The following is a 16,045-nucleotide window of genomic DNA, read 5'->3' on the forward strand; positions in this document are numbered from 1 at the left end:
AATATACAGCCTTGACGTATTCCTTTTCCTATTTGGAACCAGTCTGTTGTTCCATGTCCAGTCTGGATTACTGTAGGTATATAAGTCTTAAAATCAGGTAGACTGATACTTCTCACGTTATTTTTCAATTTGTGTTAGCTATTCAGCTTTCCTTATCATCCCATATATGTTTTGAAATAAATTTATTATCTATATTTTAGAAAAACCTTTCTGGGATTTTGATAGGAATTGTATTAAACCAGTATAGTCAGTATGGGGAGAACTGACATACTTACTATGGTGATTTTTCTAACTCATGAATGTGGCATATCTTAACATGTATTTAGGTTTCGTTGATTTCTTTGATTAGCATGTTGTAGTTTTCAGTGTATGAATCCTTGTACATATTTTGTTAGTTTTATTCCTGTAAATTTCTCTTTCCCTTTCTCCCTTCTTTGATATTGTAAATAGTTTTGGTTTCCATGTATTCATGGCTATTTTATAGAATAACTGTTTTCATGTGTTATTATATCCTGTGGCATTGTTGAATTTATTTGTGTGTGTGTGTGTGTGTGTGTGTTGATGTGCATGTGCTCAGTCACGTTTGCCTCTTTGCAGCCCCATGAACTGTAGCCCACCAGGCTCCTCTCTCCATAGGATTTCCCAGGCAAGAATACTGCTGTGGGTTGCCATTTCCTACTCCAGGGGATCTTCTCAACTTAGGGATTGAACCCATGTCTCTTATGTCTCCTGCATTGGCAGGCAGGTTCTTTACCACTAGTGCCACCTGGGAAGCCTATATAAATACATACGTGTGTATTTACATATACAAATATGTATTTGTATTTACATATATATATATATACATATATTTTATCAAATACTTTTTCACAGACAAGTTTAAGGTCTATAAATAGTTTATTTCTTCCTTTCAAATATGTATCGTTTGTATGGTATTTTCTTCCTTTGGTGTGCTGGCTAGAACTTCCAATATTATAATGAAAGGCAGTGGTAAGAGTGGTTATCCTTGTCGTTTTTTCTCATCTTAGAACAGAACATACAGTTCCTTGTTGTTGTTCAGTTGCTAAGTCATGTCTGAGTCTTTGTGACCTCATGGACTGTAGTATGCCAGGCTTCCCTGTCCTTCACTATCTCCCAGATTTTGCTCAAACTCATGTCCATTGAGTCAATGGTGCCACCCAGCTGTCTCATCCTCTGTCACTCCCTTCTCTTCCTGCCCTCAATCTTTCCTGGAATCAGAGTCCTTTCCAGTGAGTCTGCTCTTCACCTCAAGTGGCCAAAGTACTGGAGCTTCAGCATCCATTGTTCCAGGGTTGTTCAGCGTTGATTTCATTTAGGATTGACTGGTTTGACCTCCTGTCCAGCTCTCTTACCCTTTAGTGTATAATGTTATCGATAAATTTTATTGTAGATGTTCTTTATCAATTTGAGGAAGTTCTCTATTTCTTACTGGCTGCAGAGTTTTTCTCATTAATAGATACTAGATTTTTAATGCTTTTACTGTGTTGATTTTCTTTCATAGAATCCTTCAAAGGTGGATTACATCTATTGATACTTGAATATTGAAGTATTCTTACATCCCTGGATTAACCTACATGGTTGTAATACAAAATTTCTTTTGTTTATTGCTGAACTTTTAAAAATAATTTTAAAAGTAATTTTTACATCATATTTGTGAAGGTATTTATAGTTCGGGCTTCTTTTTTGTAGTTTCTTTGGGATGCTACAGTAAAACTGACTTTATAAAATTAATTAAGAAGTATTCTCTCTTTTATATTGTGGAAGAAATTGTATAGATTTAGTATCCATTCTTTAAACTTCTGGAAAACTTAATTTGTTTAATAGTAACATGGCTGTTCAAATTTTATATTTCATTTTGCTTGAGTTCTAATGTGTGCTTTTTGAGGAATTAGTCTATTTCATCTGTACTATCAAACTGTTATGTGAACAGTTATTTATATTAATAGTACTCCCTTATCCTTTTGATGTTTACAAGACCTATAGTAATTCCCTTGCTTCATTCCTGATATTATTAATTTGTGCTTTTTTTCTTCTTTCTTTGTCGGTCTTGCTGTAGGTTGGTCTACTTTATTGAACTTTTCAAAGAAAAAGCTCTTTGTCTCATTGATTTTTTTCTCTGCATTTTAAAATTTTCGATTTCATAGATATTTGCCCGTTATCATTTCGTCTGTCTTGCATACATTGAGTTTATTTTGCTCTTCTTTTTCTAGTTTTTTAAGGTGTGAGCTTCGATTATTGGTTTGAGGCCTTTATTTCATAACATAGGCATTTATTGAGTTTAAATTTTCTCTCAGCATTGTTTTTAGCTACATCCCACACATTTTAGATATGGTATATTTTTGTTCCAATTAAATGTATTTAAAAAAATATTTCCCTTGAGACTTTTTCTTTGCCTCATAAGTGTTAACTATTTTCTTAATTTCTAGTCTTGTTTCATTGTGGCCACATAACATAGTGTGTGTGTGATTTCAATTCTTTTAAATCATTGGAAGTTTCTTTTTGTGAGTCAGAATATGGTCACCCTTATATGTTTTATAGGCACTTAAAACTCATTTATTCTGTTGATTAGATTCTGTTGGTTACCAAGTTCTTATGTATCATTGCTGATTTACTGTTTTCTTGTTCTGTTAATTTTAGAGAGAAAGATATTCAGGTCTCCAGCATTATAACTATAATAAATACTTTTGTCTGTTTTTTCAGACCTATCCTTTTTTTGCTTCACATTATTTCAGCTCTTTTGTTTGATATCCTCACTTCGATTTACCCTGTCTTCTTGGTGGATTGACCTTATGTGATATTTCTCTCTGTCCCTGATACTTTTTCTTGCTGAAGTCTACTCTATGTGATATTCATATAGCCCCACCTGTTTTCTCTTAATTCATGCTTGTATAGTATATCTTTCTTTATTCTTTGACTTCTAGGCTACTTGTATCATTCTGTTTGAAGTGAGTTACTTGTAAGAAGGATAAAATTGGGGTAACTTAAAAACAAAATCTCTGCTGTTCTCTGCCTTAAATTGATATATATATGTGGGGGTGTGTGTGTGCATATGTACTGTTTACATTTAGTACAGTTGTTGATATTTTAGTACTTAAGTCTGCTTTTTGGTTGTTTTCTGTTTATTCTGTTTTTAATTTCTTTTTTTCCTGTCTTCCTTTGTGTTACTTGAACCGTTTTTAGGATTCCATCTTGCATTTTCTTGACGCTGGGTGTATCTCTTTGTATAGACTCTGTAGTGGTTGTTTTAAGTATTACATCACTTACGTATTTTGTACATGCATTCAGTCCTCCATATCTACAGGTTCTGCATCCACAGATTGAGAGGACTGACCATACTTTGCCAGCCATTTTTAAAATAAATTTTTTTTTCATTGAAGAATGCTTGTTTTAAAGAATTTTGTTTTCTGTCAAACCTCAACAAGAATCAGCAACAAGGGTATACATATATCCCTTCCCCTCAGAACCTCCCTCCCATCATCCTCCCCATCCCACCCCTCTAGGTTGACACAGAGCCCTGGTTTGAGTTTCCTGAGTCATACAGCAAATTCCTGTTGGCTGTCTTTTTTTACATATGGTAATGCAAGTTTCCATTTTACTCTTTCTATACATCTCACCCTCTCCTCCCCTTTCTCCATGTCTGTAAGTCTGTTATCTATGTTTGTCTCTCCATTGCTGCCCTGTAAATAAATTATTCAGTACCAATTTCTTAGATTCCATATATGTGCGTTAGAATATGATATTTATCTTTCTCTTTCTGACTTACATCACTCTGTATAATAGGTTCTAGGTTCATCATTAGGACTGAATCAGATGCGTTCCTTTTTATGGCTGAGTTTTATTCCATTGTGTATATGTACCACAACTTCCTTATCTATTCATCTGTCAGGGGACATACAGGTTGCTTCCATGTTTTATCTATTGTAAGTAGTGCTGCAGTGAATAATGGGATACATGTTTCTTTTTCAATTTTGGTTTTCTCAGGGTATATCCCTAGGAGTGGGATTGTTGGGTGATCGGTTCAGCTCAGTTCATTTGCTCAGTCATGTCTGACTCTTTGCGACCCCATGAATCGCAGCACGCCAGGCCTCCCTGTCCATCACCAACTCCTGGAGTTCACTCAGACTCACGTCCATCGAATCAGTGATGCCATCCAGCCATCTCATCCTCTGTCGTCCCCTTCTCTTCCTGCCCCCAATCCCTCCCAGAATCAGAGTCTTTTCCAATGAGTCAACTCTTCACATGAGGTGGCCAAAGTACTGGAGTTTCAGCTTTAGCATCATTCCTTCCAAAGAACACCCAGGGCTGATCTCCTTCAGAATGGACTGGTTGGATTTCCTTGCAGTCCAAGGGACTCTCAAGAGTCTTCTCCAACACCACAGTTCAAAATCATCAATTCTTCGGCGCTCAGCTTTCTTCACAGTCCAACTCTCACATCCATACATGACCACAGGAAAAACCATAGCCTTGACTAGCCGGACCTTTGTTGGCAAAGTAATGTCTCTGCTTTTGAATATGCTGTCTAGGTTGGTCATAACTTTCCTTCCAAGGAGTAAGCGTCTTTTATTTTCATGGCTGCAGTCGCCATCTGCAGTGATTTTGGAGCCCCAAAAATAAAGTCTGACACTGTTTCCACTGTTTCCCCATCTATTTGCCATGAAGTGATGGGACCGGATGCCATGATCTTCATTTTCTGAATGTTGAGCTTTAAGCCAAGTTTTTCACTCTCCACTTTCACTTTCATCAAGAGGCTTTTTAGTTCCTCTTCACTTTCTGCCATAAGGGTGGTGTCATCTGCATAACTGAGGTTATTGATATTGTTCCCAGCAATCTTGATTCCAGCTTGTGTTTCTTCCAGTCCAGCGTTTCTCATGATGTACTCTGCATAGAAGTTAAATAAGCAGAGTGACAATATACAGCCTTGACGTACTCCTTTTCCTATTTGGAACCAATCTGTTGTTCCATGTCCAGTTCTAACTGTTGCTTCCTGACCTGCATACAGGTTTCTCAAGAGGCAGGTCAGGTGCTCTGGTATTCCCATCTCTTTCAGAATTTTCCACAGTTTATTGTGATCCACACAGTCAAAGGCTTTGGCATAGTCAATAAAGCAGAAATAGATGTTTTTCTGGAACTCTCTTGCTCTTTCAATGATCCAGCGGATGTTGGCAATTTGATCTTTGGTTCCTCTGCCTTTTCTAAAACCAGCTTGAACATTTGGAAGTTCACGGTTCATGTATTGCCGAAGCCTGGCTTGGAGAATTTTGAGCATTACTTTACTAGCATGTGAGATGAGTACAATTGTGCTGTAATTTTAGCATTTTTTGGCATTGCCTTTCTTTGGGATTGGAATGAAAACTGACCTTTTCCAGTCCTGTGGCCACTGTTGAGTTCTCCAAATTTGCTGGCATATTGAGTGCAGCACTTTCACAGCATCATCTTTCAGGATTTGAAATAGCTCAACTGGAATTCCATCACCTCCACTAGCTTTGTTCGTAGTGATGCTTTATAAGGCCCACTTGACTTCACATTCCAGGAAGTCTGGCTCTAGGTGAGTGATCACACCATCGTGATTATCTGGGTCATGAAGATCCTTTTTGTACAGTTCTTCTGTGTATTCTTGCCACCTCTTCTTAATATCTTCTGCTTCTGTTAGGTCTATACCATTTCTGTCCTTTATTGAGCCCATCTTTGCATGAAGTGTTCCTGTGGTATCTCTAATTTTCTTGAAGAGATCTCTAGTTGTTCCCATTCTGTTGTTTTCCTCTATTTCTTTGCATTGATCACTGAGGAAGGCTTTCTTATCTTTCCTTGCTATTCTTTGGAACTCTGATGCTTATATCTTTCCTTTTCTCCTTTGCTTTTCGCTTCTCTTCTTTTCACAGCTATTTGTAAGGCCTCCCCAGACAGCCATTTTGCTTTTTTGCGTTTCTTTTCCACGGAGATGGTCTTGATTCCTGTCTCCTGTACAGTGTCTCGAACCTCTGTCCATAGTTCATCAGGCACTCTTATCTATCAGATATAGTCCCTTAAATCTATTTCTCACCTCCACTTTATAGTCGTAAGGGATTTGATTTAGGTCATACCTGAATGGTCTAGTGGTTTTCCCTGCTTTTTTCAATTTAAGTCTGAATTTGGCAATAAGGAGTTCATGATCTAAGTCACAGTCAGCTCCCAGTCTTGTTTTTGCTGACTTTATAGAGCTTCTCCATCTTTGGCTGCAAAGAATATAATCAATCTAATTTCGGTGTTGACCACCTCGTGATGTCCCTGTGTAGAGTCTTCTCTTGTGTTGTTGGAAGAAGGTGTTTGCTCTGACCAGTGCGTTCTCTTGGCAAAACTCTATTAGCCTTTGCCCTGCTTCATTCCATATTCCAAGGCCAAATTTGCTTGTTACTACAGGTGTTTCTTGACTTCTTACTTTTGCATTCCAGTCCCCTATAATGAAAAGGACATCTTTTTTTTTTCCTAAGCTCTAGGAATTATTAGAGAATGCAGTGAGTGGCACCCCACTCCAATACTCTTGCCTGGAAAATCCCATGAATGGAGGAGCCTGGTGGGCTACAGTCCATGGGATTGTGAAGATCGGACATGACTGAGTGACTTCACTTTCACTTTTCATTCTGTTGCATTGGAGAAGGAAATGGCAACCCACTCCAGTGTTCTTGCCTGGAGAATCCCAAGGACAGAGGACCCTGGTAGGCTGCTGTCTCCGGGGTCGCACAGAGTCGGACATGACTGAAGTGACTTAGCAGCAGCAGCAGCAGGAACTATTAACTGCTTCTACTCTCCTCCCCCCATCACCTTATAAACATTTTGATTAATATAGTTTAAATGATTTTTTTGACTTTTAAGTGGACTTCTAATAGAAAACTGGCTTCCCTGGTGGCTCATATGGTAAAGAATCCACCTGCAATGCAGGAGACCCAGGTGTGATCCCTGGGTCAAGAAGATCCCCTGGGGGAGGAAATGGCAACCTACTCCAGTATTTTTGCCTGGAAAAGCCCATGGACAGAGGAGCCTCGTGAGTTACAGTCCCTGGGTCACAAAGACTTGAACACAACTGAGTGAGTAAGCACACATGCACACACTAACTTTCATTTAGCACACAGTAAATGCTAAATTATGTATTACTTTTTAATCTCAGCAACACAACTAGATAAATAAAGTTTATCTTTATTTTACAAATGAAGTATAAAACTCCTAGAGGAGAACATAGGCAAAACACTTTCTGACATTCATCACAGCAGGATCCTCTATGACCCACCTCCCAGAATATTGGAAATAAAAGCAAAAATAAACAAATGGGACCTAATTAACCTTAAAAGCTTCTGCACATCAAAGGAAACTATTAGCAGGTGAAAAGACAGCCTTCAGAATGGGAGAAAATAATAGCAAATGAAGAACTGACAAACAACTAATCTCAAAAATATACAAGCAACTCCTACAGCTCAACTCCAGAAAAATAAATGACCCAATCCAAAAATGGGCCAAAGATCTAAATAGACATTTCTCCAAAGAAGACATACAGATGGCTAACAAACACATGAAAAGATGCTCAACGTCACTCATTATCAGAGAAATGCAAATCAAAACCACAATGAGGTACCATTTCACACCAGTCAGAATGGCTGTGATCCAAAAGTCTACAAATAATAAATGCTGGAGAGGGTGTGGAGAAAAGGGAACCCTCTGACACTGTTGGTGGGAATGCAAACTAGTACAGCCTCTATGGAGAACAGTGTGGAGATTCCTTAAAAAACTGGAAATAGAACTGCCTTATGACCCAGCAATCCCACTGCTGGGCATACACACTGAGGAAACCAGAAGGGAAAGAGACACGTGTACCCCAGTGTTCATCGCAGCACTGTTTATAATAGCCAGGACATGGAAGCAGCCTAGATGTCCATCAGCAGATGAATGGATAAAGAAAGCTGTGGTACATATACACAATGGAGTATTACTCAGCCATTAAAAAGAATACATTTGAATCAGTTCTAATGAGGTGGATGAAACTGGAGCCTATGATACAGAGTGAAGTAAGCCAGAAGGAAAAACACCAATACAGTATACTAACGCATATATATGGAATTTAGAAAGATGGTAACAATAACCCGGTGTACGAGACAGCAAAAGAGACACTGATGTATAGATCAGTCTTATGGACTCTGTGGGAGAGGGAGAGGGTGGGGAGATTTGGGAGAATAGCACTGAAACATGTAAAATATCATGTATGAAACGAGTTGCCAGTCCAGGTTCGATGCACGATACTGGATGCTTGGGGCTAGTGCACTGGGACGACCCAGAGGGATGGTATGGGGAGGGAGGAGGGACGAGGGTTCAGGATGGGGAACACATGTATACCTGTGGCGGATTCATTTTGATATTTGGCAAAACTAATACAATTATGTAAAGTTTAAAAATAAAATAAAATTAAAAAAAAAAATTGATGCTTTTGAACTGTGGTGTTGGTGAAGACTCTTGAGAGTCCCTTGGACTGCAAGGAAATCCAACCAGTCCATTCTAAAGGAGATCAGTCCTGGGTGTTCATTAGGAGGACTGATGCTGAAGCTGGAATTCCAATACTTTGGCCACCTCATGCGAAGAGTTGACTCATTGGAAAAGACTCTGATGCTGGGAGGGATTGGAGGCAGGAGGAGAGGGGGATGACAGAGGACGAGTTGGCTAGATGGCATCACCGACTCGATGGACATGATTTTGGGTAAACTCCGAGAGTTGGTGATCGGCAGAGAGGCCTGGCGTGCTGTGATTCATGGGGTTGCAAAGAGTCAGACACGAATGAGCAACTCAACTGATAAACATATATACTATATTTACACACACGAATATACATATACACACAGAACCCACATAGATGTCACATGTATATCAGTAGTTATATATATAACAAATAGCTTTATAGCCAAATATGTAGCCTATTGGTTTTTTTTTCTCTGAAGAACTCTAATACAACTGTTTTGTGCCTTACGTTTCTTTGGAGCCCAAGCCTTTTATTATCTTTCTCCTTTTATGACACTTCATTCTTTGTGTTTATTTGTCTGTGAGCTCAATTTTATTGACAACAAATATTCTCAGTTCTTTTCCTCAAAATGGCAGGTTCACTTCCTTCACTTTTGAGCATATCTGCCAAATACGCAAGATAGAATAGTCATAATGTGTCTGTCATTTGACATTCCGTATAAATGGTAGCTGCATCTGTGCTTTTCCTCAAGACTGCGTAGTTCTTGGGCACGTAGTAGAAGTGCTCTATGTGGGCTTCCCATTTTGTCACATGGAATTAAAAAGATGTATCCTTAAGGAGCAAGCTTTTATAAAATCCAGAATTTTTAGCGCTTCACTAAGGACAGTTTTAAGTGAAGTTGACTTTTTCCCTCTTCTGAGTGCTTGGGGTGAAGAATAGAATAAATAGGTGTATTCCTTGATGGTAGCAATTTCATTCACATTTCTTTTGTACCATCAGTGCAAGTGTCAGAATAGTGAGAAAAGCAACTACTTAATGTTTGTATGAAAATTGTTTTAATTTCACAGACTCCTGAGAGGGTTTCAGGGACCTTTGGTGGTCCATGTGCTACATTAGAGAAACAGTTTAAGATACTGTCTCACAGAATAGACATGGTTGCTGTTGATGAATTTGAGTGATACTTGACTTTCTTTCTCTCCCTTCTTGTGATTTTTTTTCACGATTTGTCAGCAACTGAAGTTCCATCAGATGCCTGTAGCATCTCTCTAAAGGAGAGTGGCAGAACAAATTTACCATTTGTTCCTTCGTATTGTATGTCTTGCATCTGCTTTGTTTGATCTTTGAAATTTGAAACCAGTGATGTCCTTTGAGACTTTATTTCCTAGATGACAACAGCAAGGTTCTAAGATATGGGGGTCAGAGAGAAAACAGTAGCAACCTAGAAACAAAGCTTTGACCTGGCTAGAGGAAAACCATAACTATTGGCACTCACATTTAGAGCCATTCCTTGAATATGTTTTTTTCTAGAGCTATTTCTCATCACTACTGTGCCTTTCAGCTTGTAAGCATCTGCTTTGGAATTTTCTTAAATTCAGATTTACAACATTTGGTAATAACATCGAATCTGTGAGGCACACAGAAAGTGAGGCATGCTGTCAGAATCAGAAGCAATTCTACTTCCCAAGACCTGTAATCATCCAATTTGAAACTCTTTGCATACTGGCAATATATTAAAGCATGTGTAGCAGGCACAGAAATGAAAATGGAAGTTTACTACAGGCATCCTCAATTTATGATACGTCATGATCCTCTACCTAAATCTGCAGAATGGGGCATCCATTTTTTATACCCTTAAAGATACTGTTTTTGAAAGTTTCCCTTTTTTCATCTCTATTTGATTTACATATTCTTTCATTTCCACAAAGTTTACTCCCACCTTCATTCTTAATATATCTCCCTCCTTATAGTTACTCAGAACACTGCTCACAAAATGACTGCAGGTAACTTATTTTTCTAATACTACTGCAAATTACATCATATTACTGCCTCCTGCACATGTGTGCACATACACTCTTAACACAGGCACATTATTTTATAGTACATCAGCTAGTCACTAACTTTCTATGATGATGGAAATATTCCTTATTTCCTGTATACAGTACACTGTATACAGTACACTGCAGTAATCATTAGCCACATGTATTAGTGGTCTCCAGAGAAACAGAGCCAATTGGAGGGAAGATAGATTGATTTACTCTGTAGAGTTAGCTTATATGCTTATGGAAACTAAGCAGTCCTAACATCAGAAAACTGGTCCTAGTAGTAAAATTAGCAGGAAAGTTGTAATCCAAGTTTTAGTCCAAAGGAAGGAGAAGTCTGATACTCCAACTCAAAGACAGTCTTGCAGACAGAAAAAATTCTTTCTTACTGGACCCTTTGTTCTTTGCAGGCCTTTAATGGATTCAGTGAGTTCCACTCACATTAAGTAAAGCAACCTGCTTTCCTCAGTCTGCTGATTCAGATGTTAGTCTCATCCAAAAACACCTTCACAGACATACCCAGATAAAATGTTTAGCCAAATATCTGGGTACCCCCATGGCCCAATCAAGTTGACACATAAAAGTAACCACCATATTACATATAGCTACTGACTACTTAAAATATGGCTATACCAAGGAACTAAACTTTTATTTAAATTTAAATAGTTTAAATGTAAATTGGTATACATGGCTCATGCTTACTATTTTGGATAACACAGAGATGATTGTCTCAGTCTTAGAATGAAGCTTTGATTGATGTTGTAGGACAATTCAGACTACTTCTCCAGCGTCTAGCTTTCACCTGGGCTTGAAACTCCTCCTCTAGAACACAGCTACCATGTAAGAAGTGTAGCTACCCTGAGACTGCCATGCTCTGAGGAAGTATTGCTTTGGCCACCTCCTGCGAAGAGTTGACTCATTGAAAAAGACTCTGATGCTGGGAGGGATTGGGGGCAGGAGGAGAAGGGGACGACAGAGGATGAGATGGCTGGATGCATCACCTACTCGATGGACATGAGTTTGAGTGAACTCCAGGAGTTGGTGATGGACACGGAGGCCTGGCGTGCTGTGATCCATGGGGTCGCAAAGAGTCAGACACGACTGAGTGACTGAACTGAACTGAACTGATGGAGAGAGTGGATCAAGAGGGGGAGAGAGCCCTGTCTGTTCTAGCTGTCCATCCCATATGAAGGAGATGTGAGTGAGGAAATCATACTGGACCTCTCACCCAGGTTAATCAGGCCTTCAGGTGAGCTGCCACCTGACTCTGACCCGATCAGGCCTTCAGCCAGAGCTGCCACCTGACTGACCATGTGAAAGCCTGCAAATAAGAAGCTCCATCTAACCCTGCAGAACCGTGAGAGACTAAGTTGTCTTAAACCACTAAGTTTTGGGGTGATTTGCAAAGCAGTAAATAACCAGAACAGAAGTATGCTAAGGAATCAAGATGTCCTATTTCTCTGACTCACCTAGATCCCAATCTTACTGTCTTTCTGTTCCTACTTTCTTGCTTTTTGTGGTATAAACTTTTATGCTCAAAACTAAATTTGTGGTTTGGGAAAGTCAGTTAATCTGGCCTTCAACTATCTTGGATTTCTGACCTCACTTAAAAGGCTTTCCTACTTTCAAATTTTTAGGACAGCTTGAACCAATGTTGACTTTTCCTTCCTTACTAAAGGCCATAACCAGTTAATTTAACATCCTTTTCTTTTTCAACCAGTTGTTTTTTAAAAGTGTAACCCAGAAGACATGTACCTTTGCTTCAATATCAACATTTTAACATCTGGTTTGCTACCAGAAGGAAAAGGATGGGAGTGGAGAGGGGTGTGTTAGATAGATACTCAAATGATACCTGCTTATAAAAGCTATACCACTTACATGTAACAAGACTAGACATGTAGTCAGATTCTATGTCAGGTTTTAATACAACTTGTAATTGTACTATTTAATGCAATTATATAGCCTCGAACTTTATTACTAAATAACATACTTTTTATTTCAGTGAGCTCAATATTTATAAAAATTTAAAAGGAATTTACTGTTAAATGTCATGAAAACAAATGTGTGGGACAAGATTTACCATTGTAATTGTTTTTAGTGAGCATTTTTTTGTGATTTACACTAAGAGGGCGAATTTTAGATCTGAAAATTCATTAAGACTCTGCTACATCAGTGATTTTTTTTTTTTCCTTCTAGTTCTAAGAACAGATAGAAGTGGCTATGGATAATTCATATAATTTCAATCAAAAAGGCTCATGTAATGGAATTCCATCTGAGAAGAAAAACAACTTCCTTGTGTCAGAAGATCATGGACAGAAAATCTTAAGTATACTACAGAATTTTCGAGAACAAAATATCTTTTATGATTTCAAAATAATCATGAAAGATGAAACAATCCCATGTCATCGTTGTGTGTTAGCAGCATGCAGTGACTTTTTCAGGTACTTTTACCTTGTCTATCTATCCCTCAGATTTTATGATACCACTAATTAAGTTGTTTTTATGACTGTAACTGAGTTTTTCCCCTACAGAGTATGGAATAGTAATCTTTAATACTTAAAAAGAGATACTTAGAACGTAGATTAACTAATGATTTTTTAAATATGAAAATATAAGAATACCTTTTTTTAAAGCTAAAGTCTTCCCAGGCTAGGATTTCCCAAAGTTAAACATTAGTCCTTACTGTTCTGGAAAAAAAAAATTGTTTTGATGTGGGGTCAGTTTTGTTTGGGAGGTCCCCTGCACTGTATAATTTGGCAAAAGAGAAAAGGATAGACTGAGCAGAAATGGAAGCCAAGCTCAAAGAAAATGAGGCATCTGAGAAAAAAATACATTTTGGACATGTGTTGTATCCTATGGATTGTCCAGGGAAGAGGTACTCTAATGCGGAGAGTTTCTCTTCTCTTTAGCCTGGATTGTCCTAAAGTGGGGAGAAGTACTTCCAGAGCCATTTCTGGAGAGCACTCAACTTGTTTTGATTCTGAGTATAATTCTGTTCCCCAAGTAAATCATCCTACAAGGAATGCACTAGTCATAACACTGTTAGAATCCACTATGATGACAGTGGGTTTCTGATTCTTCGTAGTTAAGGGTCAGACACATGACCTTAGTATTGTGGTAACCGTATGAAGATAGTACCTCTGAGACCTATTCGTCAGACAGGCAAACCTCTCTTGCTGACATCCTGACCTTCAGACCTCCTAGTCATACTTTAATAAACTTAAATCTTAAGTGCAATATTTTGCGTTAAGTTCAGTTTTAGAAGCAATTCTAAGTAAGCAGAGTTTAAATCTCTAACAAACTTGATAAAAAAAGAGCAAGATATAAGATACAAAAACATCTAGATACAAGTTAATGTATACTGGTTTTAATCCTTAATTTAACTCGTTTTACTACCAACATATAATTAAACCATACCCTTATTGCTCAAGATTAAATCTTATAGGTTGTACTTCATTCAGCAAGTTTATTGATATCTACTACTCACTAAACACCTTTTTTTTTTTTTTTTGACTCTTTGTGTGGCATGTGGGATCTTCATTTCCTGATGAGGGATCAGACCGTGCCCCCCTGCATTGGAAGCGTAGAGTCTTATCCACTCGACCACCAGTAGAAGTCACTAAACACCAGTTTCTCTAGGGTTTCCTGCTTTGAATTTGAGAGCAGTGGCTCAGTGCTACATCACAGTTTACTGAGGACAAGGGGAACTACACCTTTTACTAGCTTTTTGCCTAACTAGACTATATGTCTTCAGGTATTCTTCTCATTTCTTCTCTCAGGTAACCTAAGTTATTCTTCAGCCTCCACTGGGGCCCTAACTGGCCTTATGCTCTCCCATTTTCAGATTCCACTAGTTTCTTTCCACTTCCCTTTGAATTCAGTTTTTCTTCCAAGGAACTCTTTTTTTGTTCCCTTATCCTTCATATCACCTCTTCATTAGAGGAAGCAGTACAGTATAATAGGTAAGTATTTGGCCTCTTTATACACATGCCCTAAATCTAAATTCCAGCTCCACCACTTATTAGACTGAACTTAAGTAACTTAGCCTCTTTATGCTTCAGTTTCTTTATTTGTAAAAAATTAGGATAAGACAAATAGGACCTAGCTCATAAAGTCGTTAGTGAGAGTTGAATGAAATAACATATATGCAATGATTAGGTCAGTCTTCCCTGGTGTCTTGGTGGTAAAGAATCCACCTGCCAATACAGGAGAGGCAGGTTCAATCTCTCGGTCAGGAAGATCCCGTGGAAAAGGAAATGGCAACCCACTCTAGTATTGCTGCCTGGGAAATCCCATGGACAGAGGAGCCTTGTGGGTTATGGTCCATGGGGTTGCAGTGAGTCAGACACTAGAAACTAAATAACAATTGATTAGTGTCCACTACTTTCAGTTATTATTGTTGAATTAAATTGTTATTAAGCTGAATTTAGTATTATTTATTAATATTATTAGCTGACTTTTTTTTTAGCTGAAATTATTTCCAAATCTAGCCAAAAAATGGAAATAATTTGGTATGAACATGCAGTTTTATTTCCTTATAAAGTTTGCATGTTAACAAAATAAGAAGTTCATGTGACATTTGAATTGGCAGTCCTCTCTACTGTTTATGTTGGAGTTATGCCTACAGCTTAGCTTTTTAGGGATCTGTTTTCAATTTTTAAAAATTACTGTTAAAAACAGTGTTTTTTAAAATTTGTACCTGTTCTGAAGTAAAACAAAAGACAATTTTATAATGACCTGAATCTTTTATGATATTTTACTAAATGAGTATATAGTTCACATAAAAATGTGTACAAATGTAGTTAGAAGGTCTATATAATTTACACTCTTGTAGATAAGGCCACTGATTCATAATTTTGTGTTATGATAAAACTCACTGGAGTATTGGGCTATAAACTTACAGGAATCCTGGGGTATATAAAATTAAAAATAGCAGAAAAGTACACAGTGCATGGTAAATGCCCTTTATAATGTTTTTGAAAAACGAAAATTATGATTGAAATGTAAAGTCCCTGGAGACAAGATTCAAAAAGAAGCACACTATTGTATAACCAGTTTATGATAACACAGTAAATTTGAGATGGAAGTTAACTGAATACTTTAAAGATGAATAGGATGAAGTATATAAATATATTACATGTCTTCTCAGGGACAGTGTGGAAGCTGATGGTAAATTACAAATGCATATAATTTTAGAAAACTTTTTTTCCTTAAAATGATAGTAACAGCTAATGTGCTCAGTTGCAATGCAACCCCATGGGCTGTAGCTCACCAGGCTTCTCTGTTCATGGAGTTTTTCAGGCAAGAATACTAGACTGGGTTGCCATTTCCTACTCCAATAACAGCTAATATTTTGCATCAGTTAACTTAGTTGTTCCTCTCATAACTCTGTGGCATAGGTACTACTAGTATCCGCATTTTCAGAAGAATTTGAAGCACGATTAAGTTGTTAGCTCCCCAAGGTCACACAGTTAATAAGGCAGCCCTGTTCTAGAGGCCACACTCTTAT

General features: G+C 37.9%; 1 protein-coding gene across 3 annotated transcripts in view; it reads left to right on the plus strand.

Moving 5' to 3' along the window:
• Positions 1-16,045, plus strand: part of KBTBD3 (kelch repeat and BTB domain containing 3) — a 49,025-nt gene that overhangs the window by 24,059 nt on the left and 8,921 nt on the right. Inside the window, exons 1-2 of one of the 3 annotated variants that reach the window (XM_061440054.1) lie at positions 4,866-7,082; positions 12,733-12,977. In XM_061440054.1, the coding sequence (XP_061296038.1) occupies positions 12,757-12,977 (221 nt within the window). In that variant the 5' untranslated portion in view covers positions 4,866-7,082; positions 12,733-12,756. The other 2 variants (XM_061440055.1, XM_061440053.1) reach the window with 2 other exon arrangements.

This window comes from Bos javanicus, chromosome 15 (assembly GCF_032452875.1).
Source record: "Bos javanicus breed banteng chromosome 15, ARS-OSU_banteng_1.0, whole genome shotgun sequence".
NCBI classification, from domain to species: domain Eukaryota; kingdom Metazoa; phylum Chordata; class Mammalia; order Artiodactyla; family Bovidae; genus Bos; species Bos javanicus.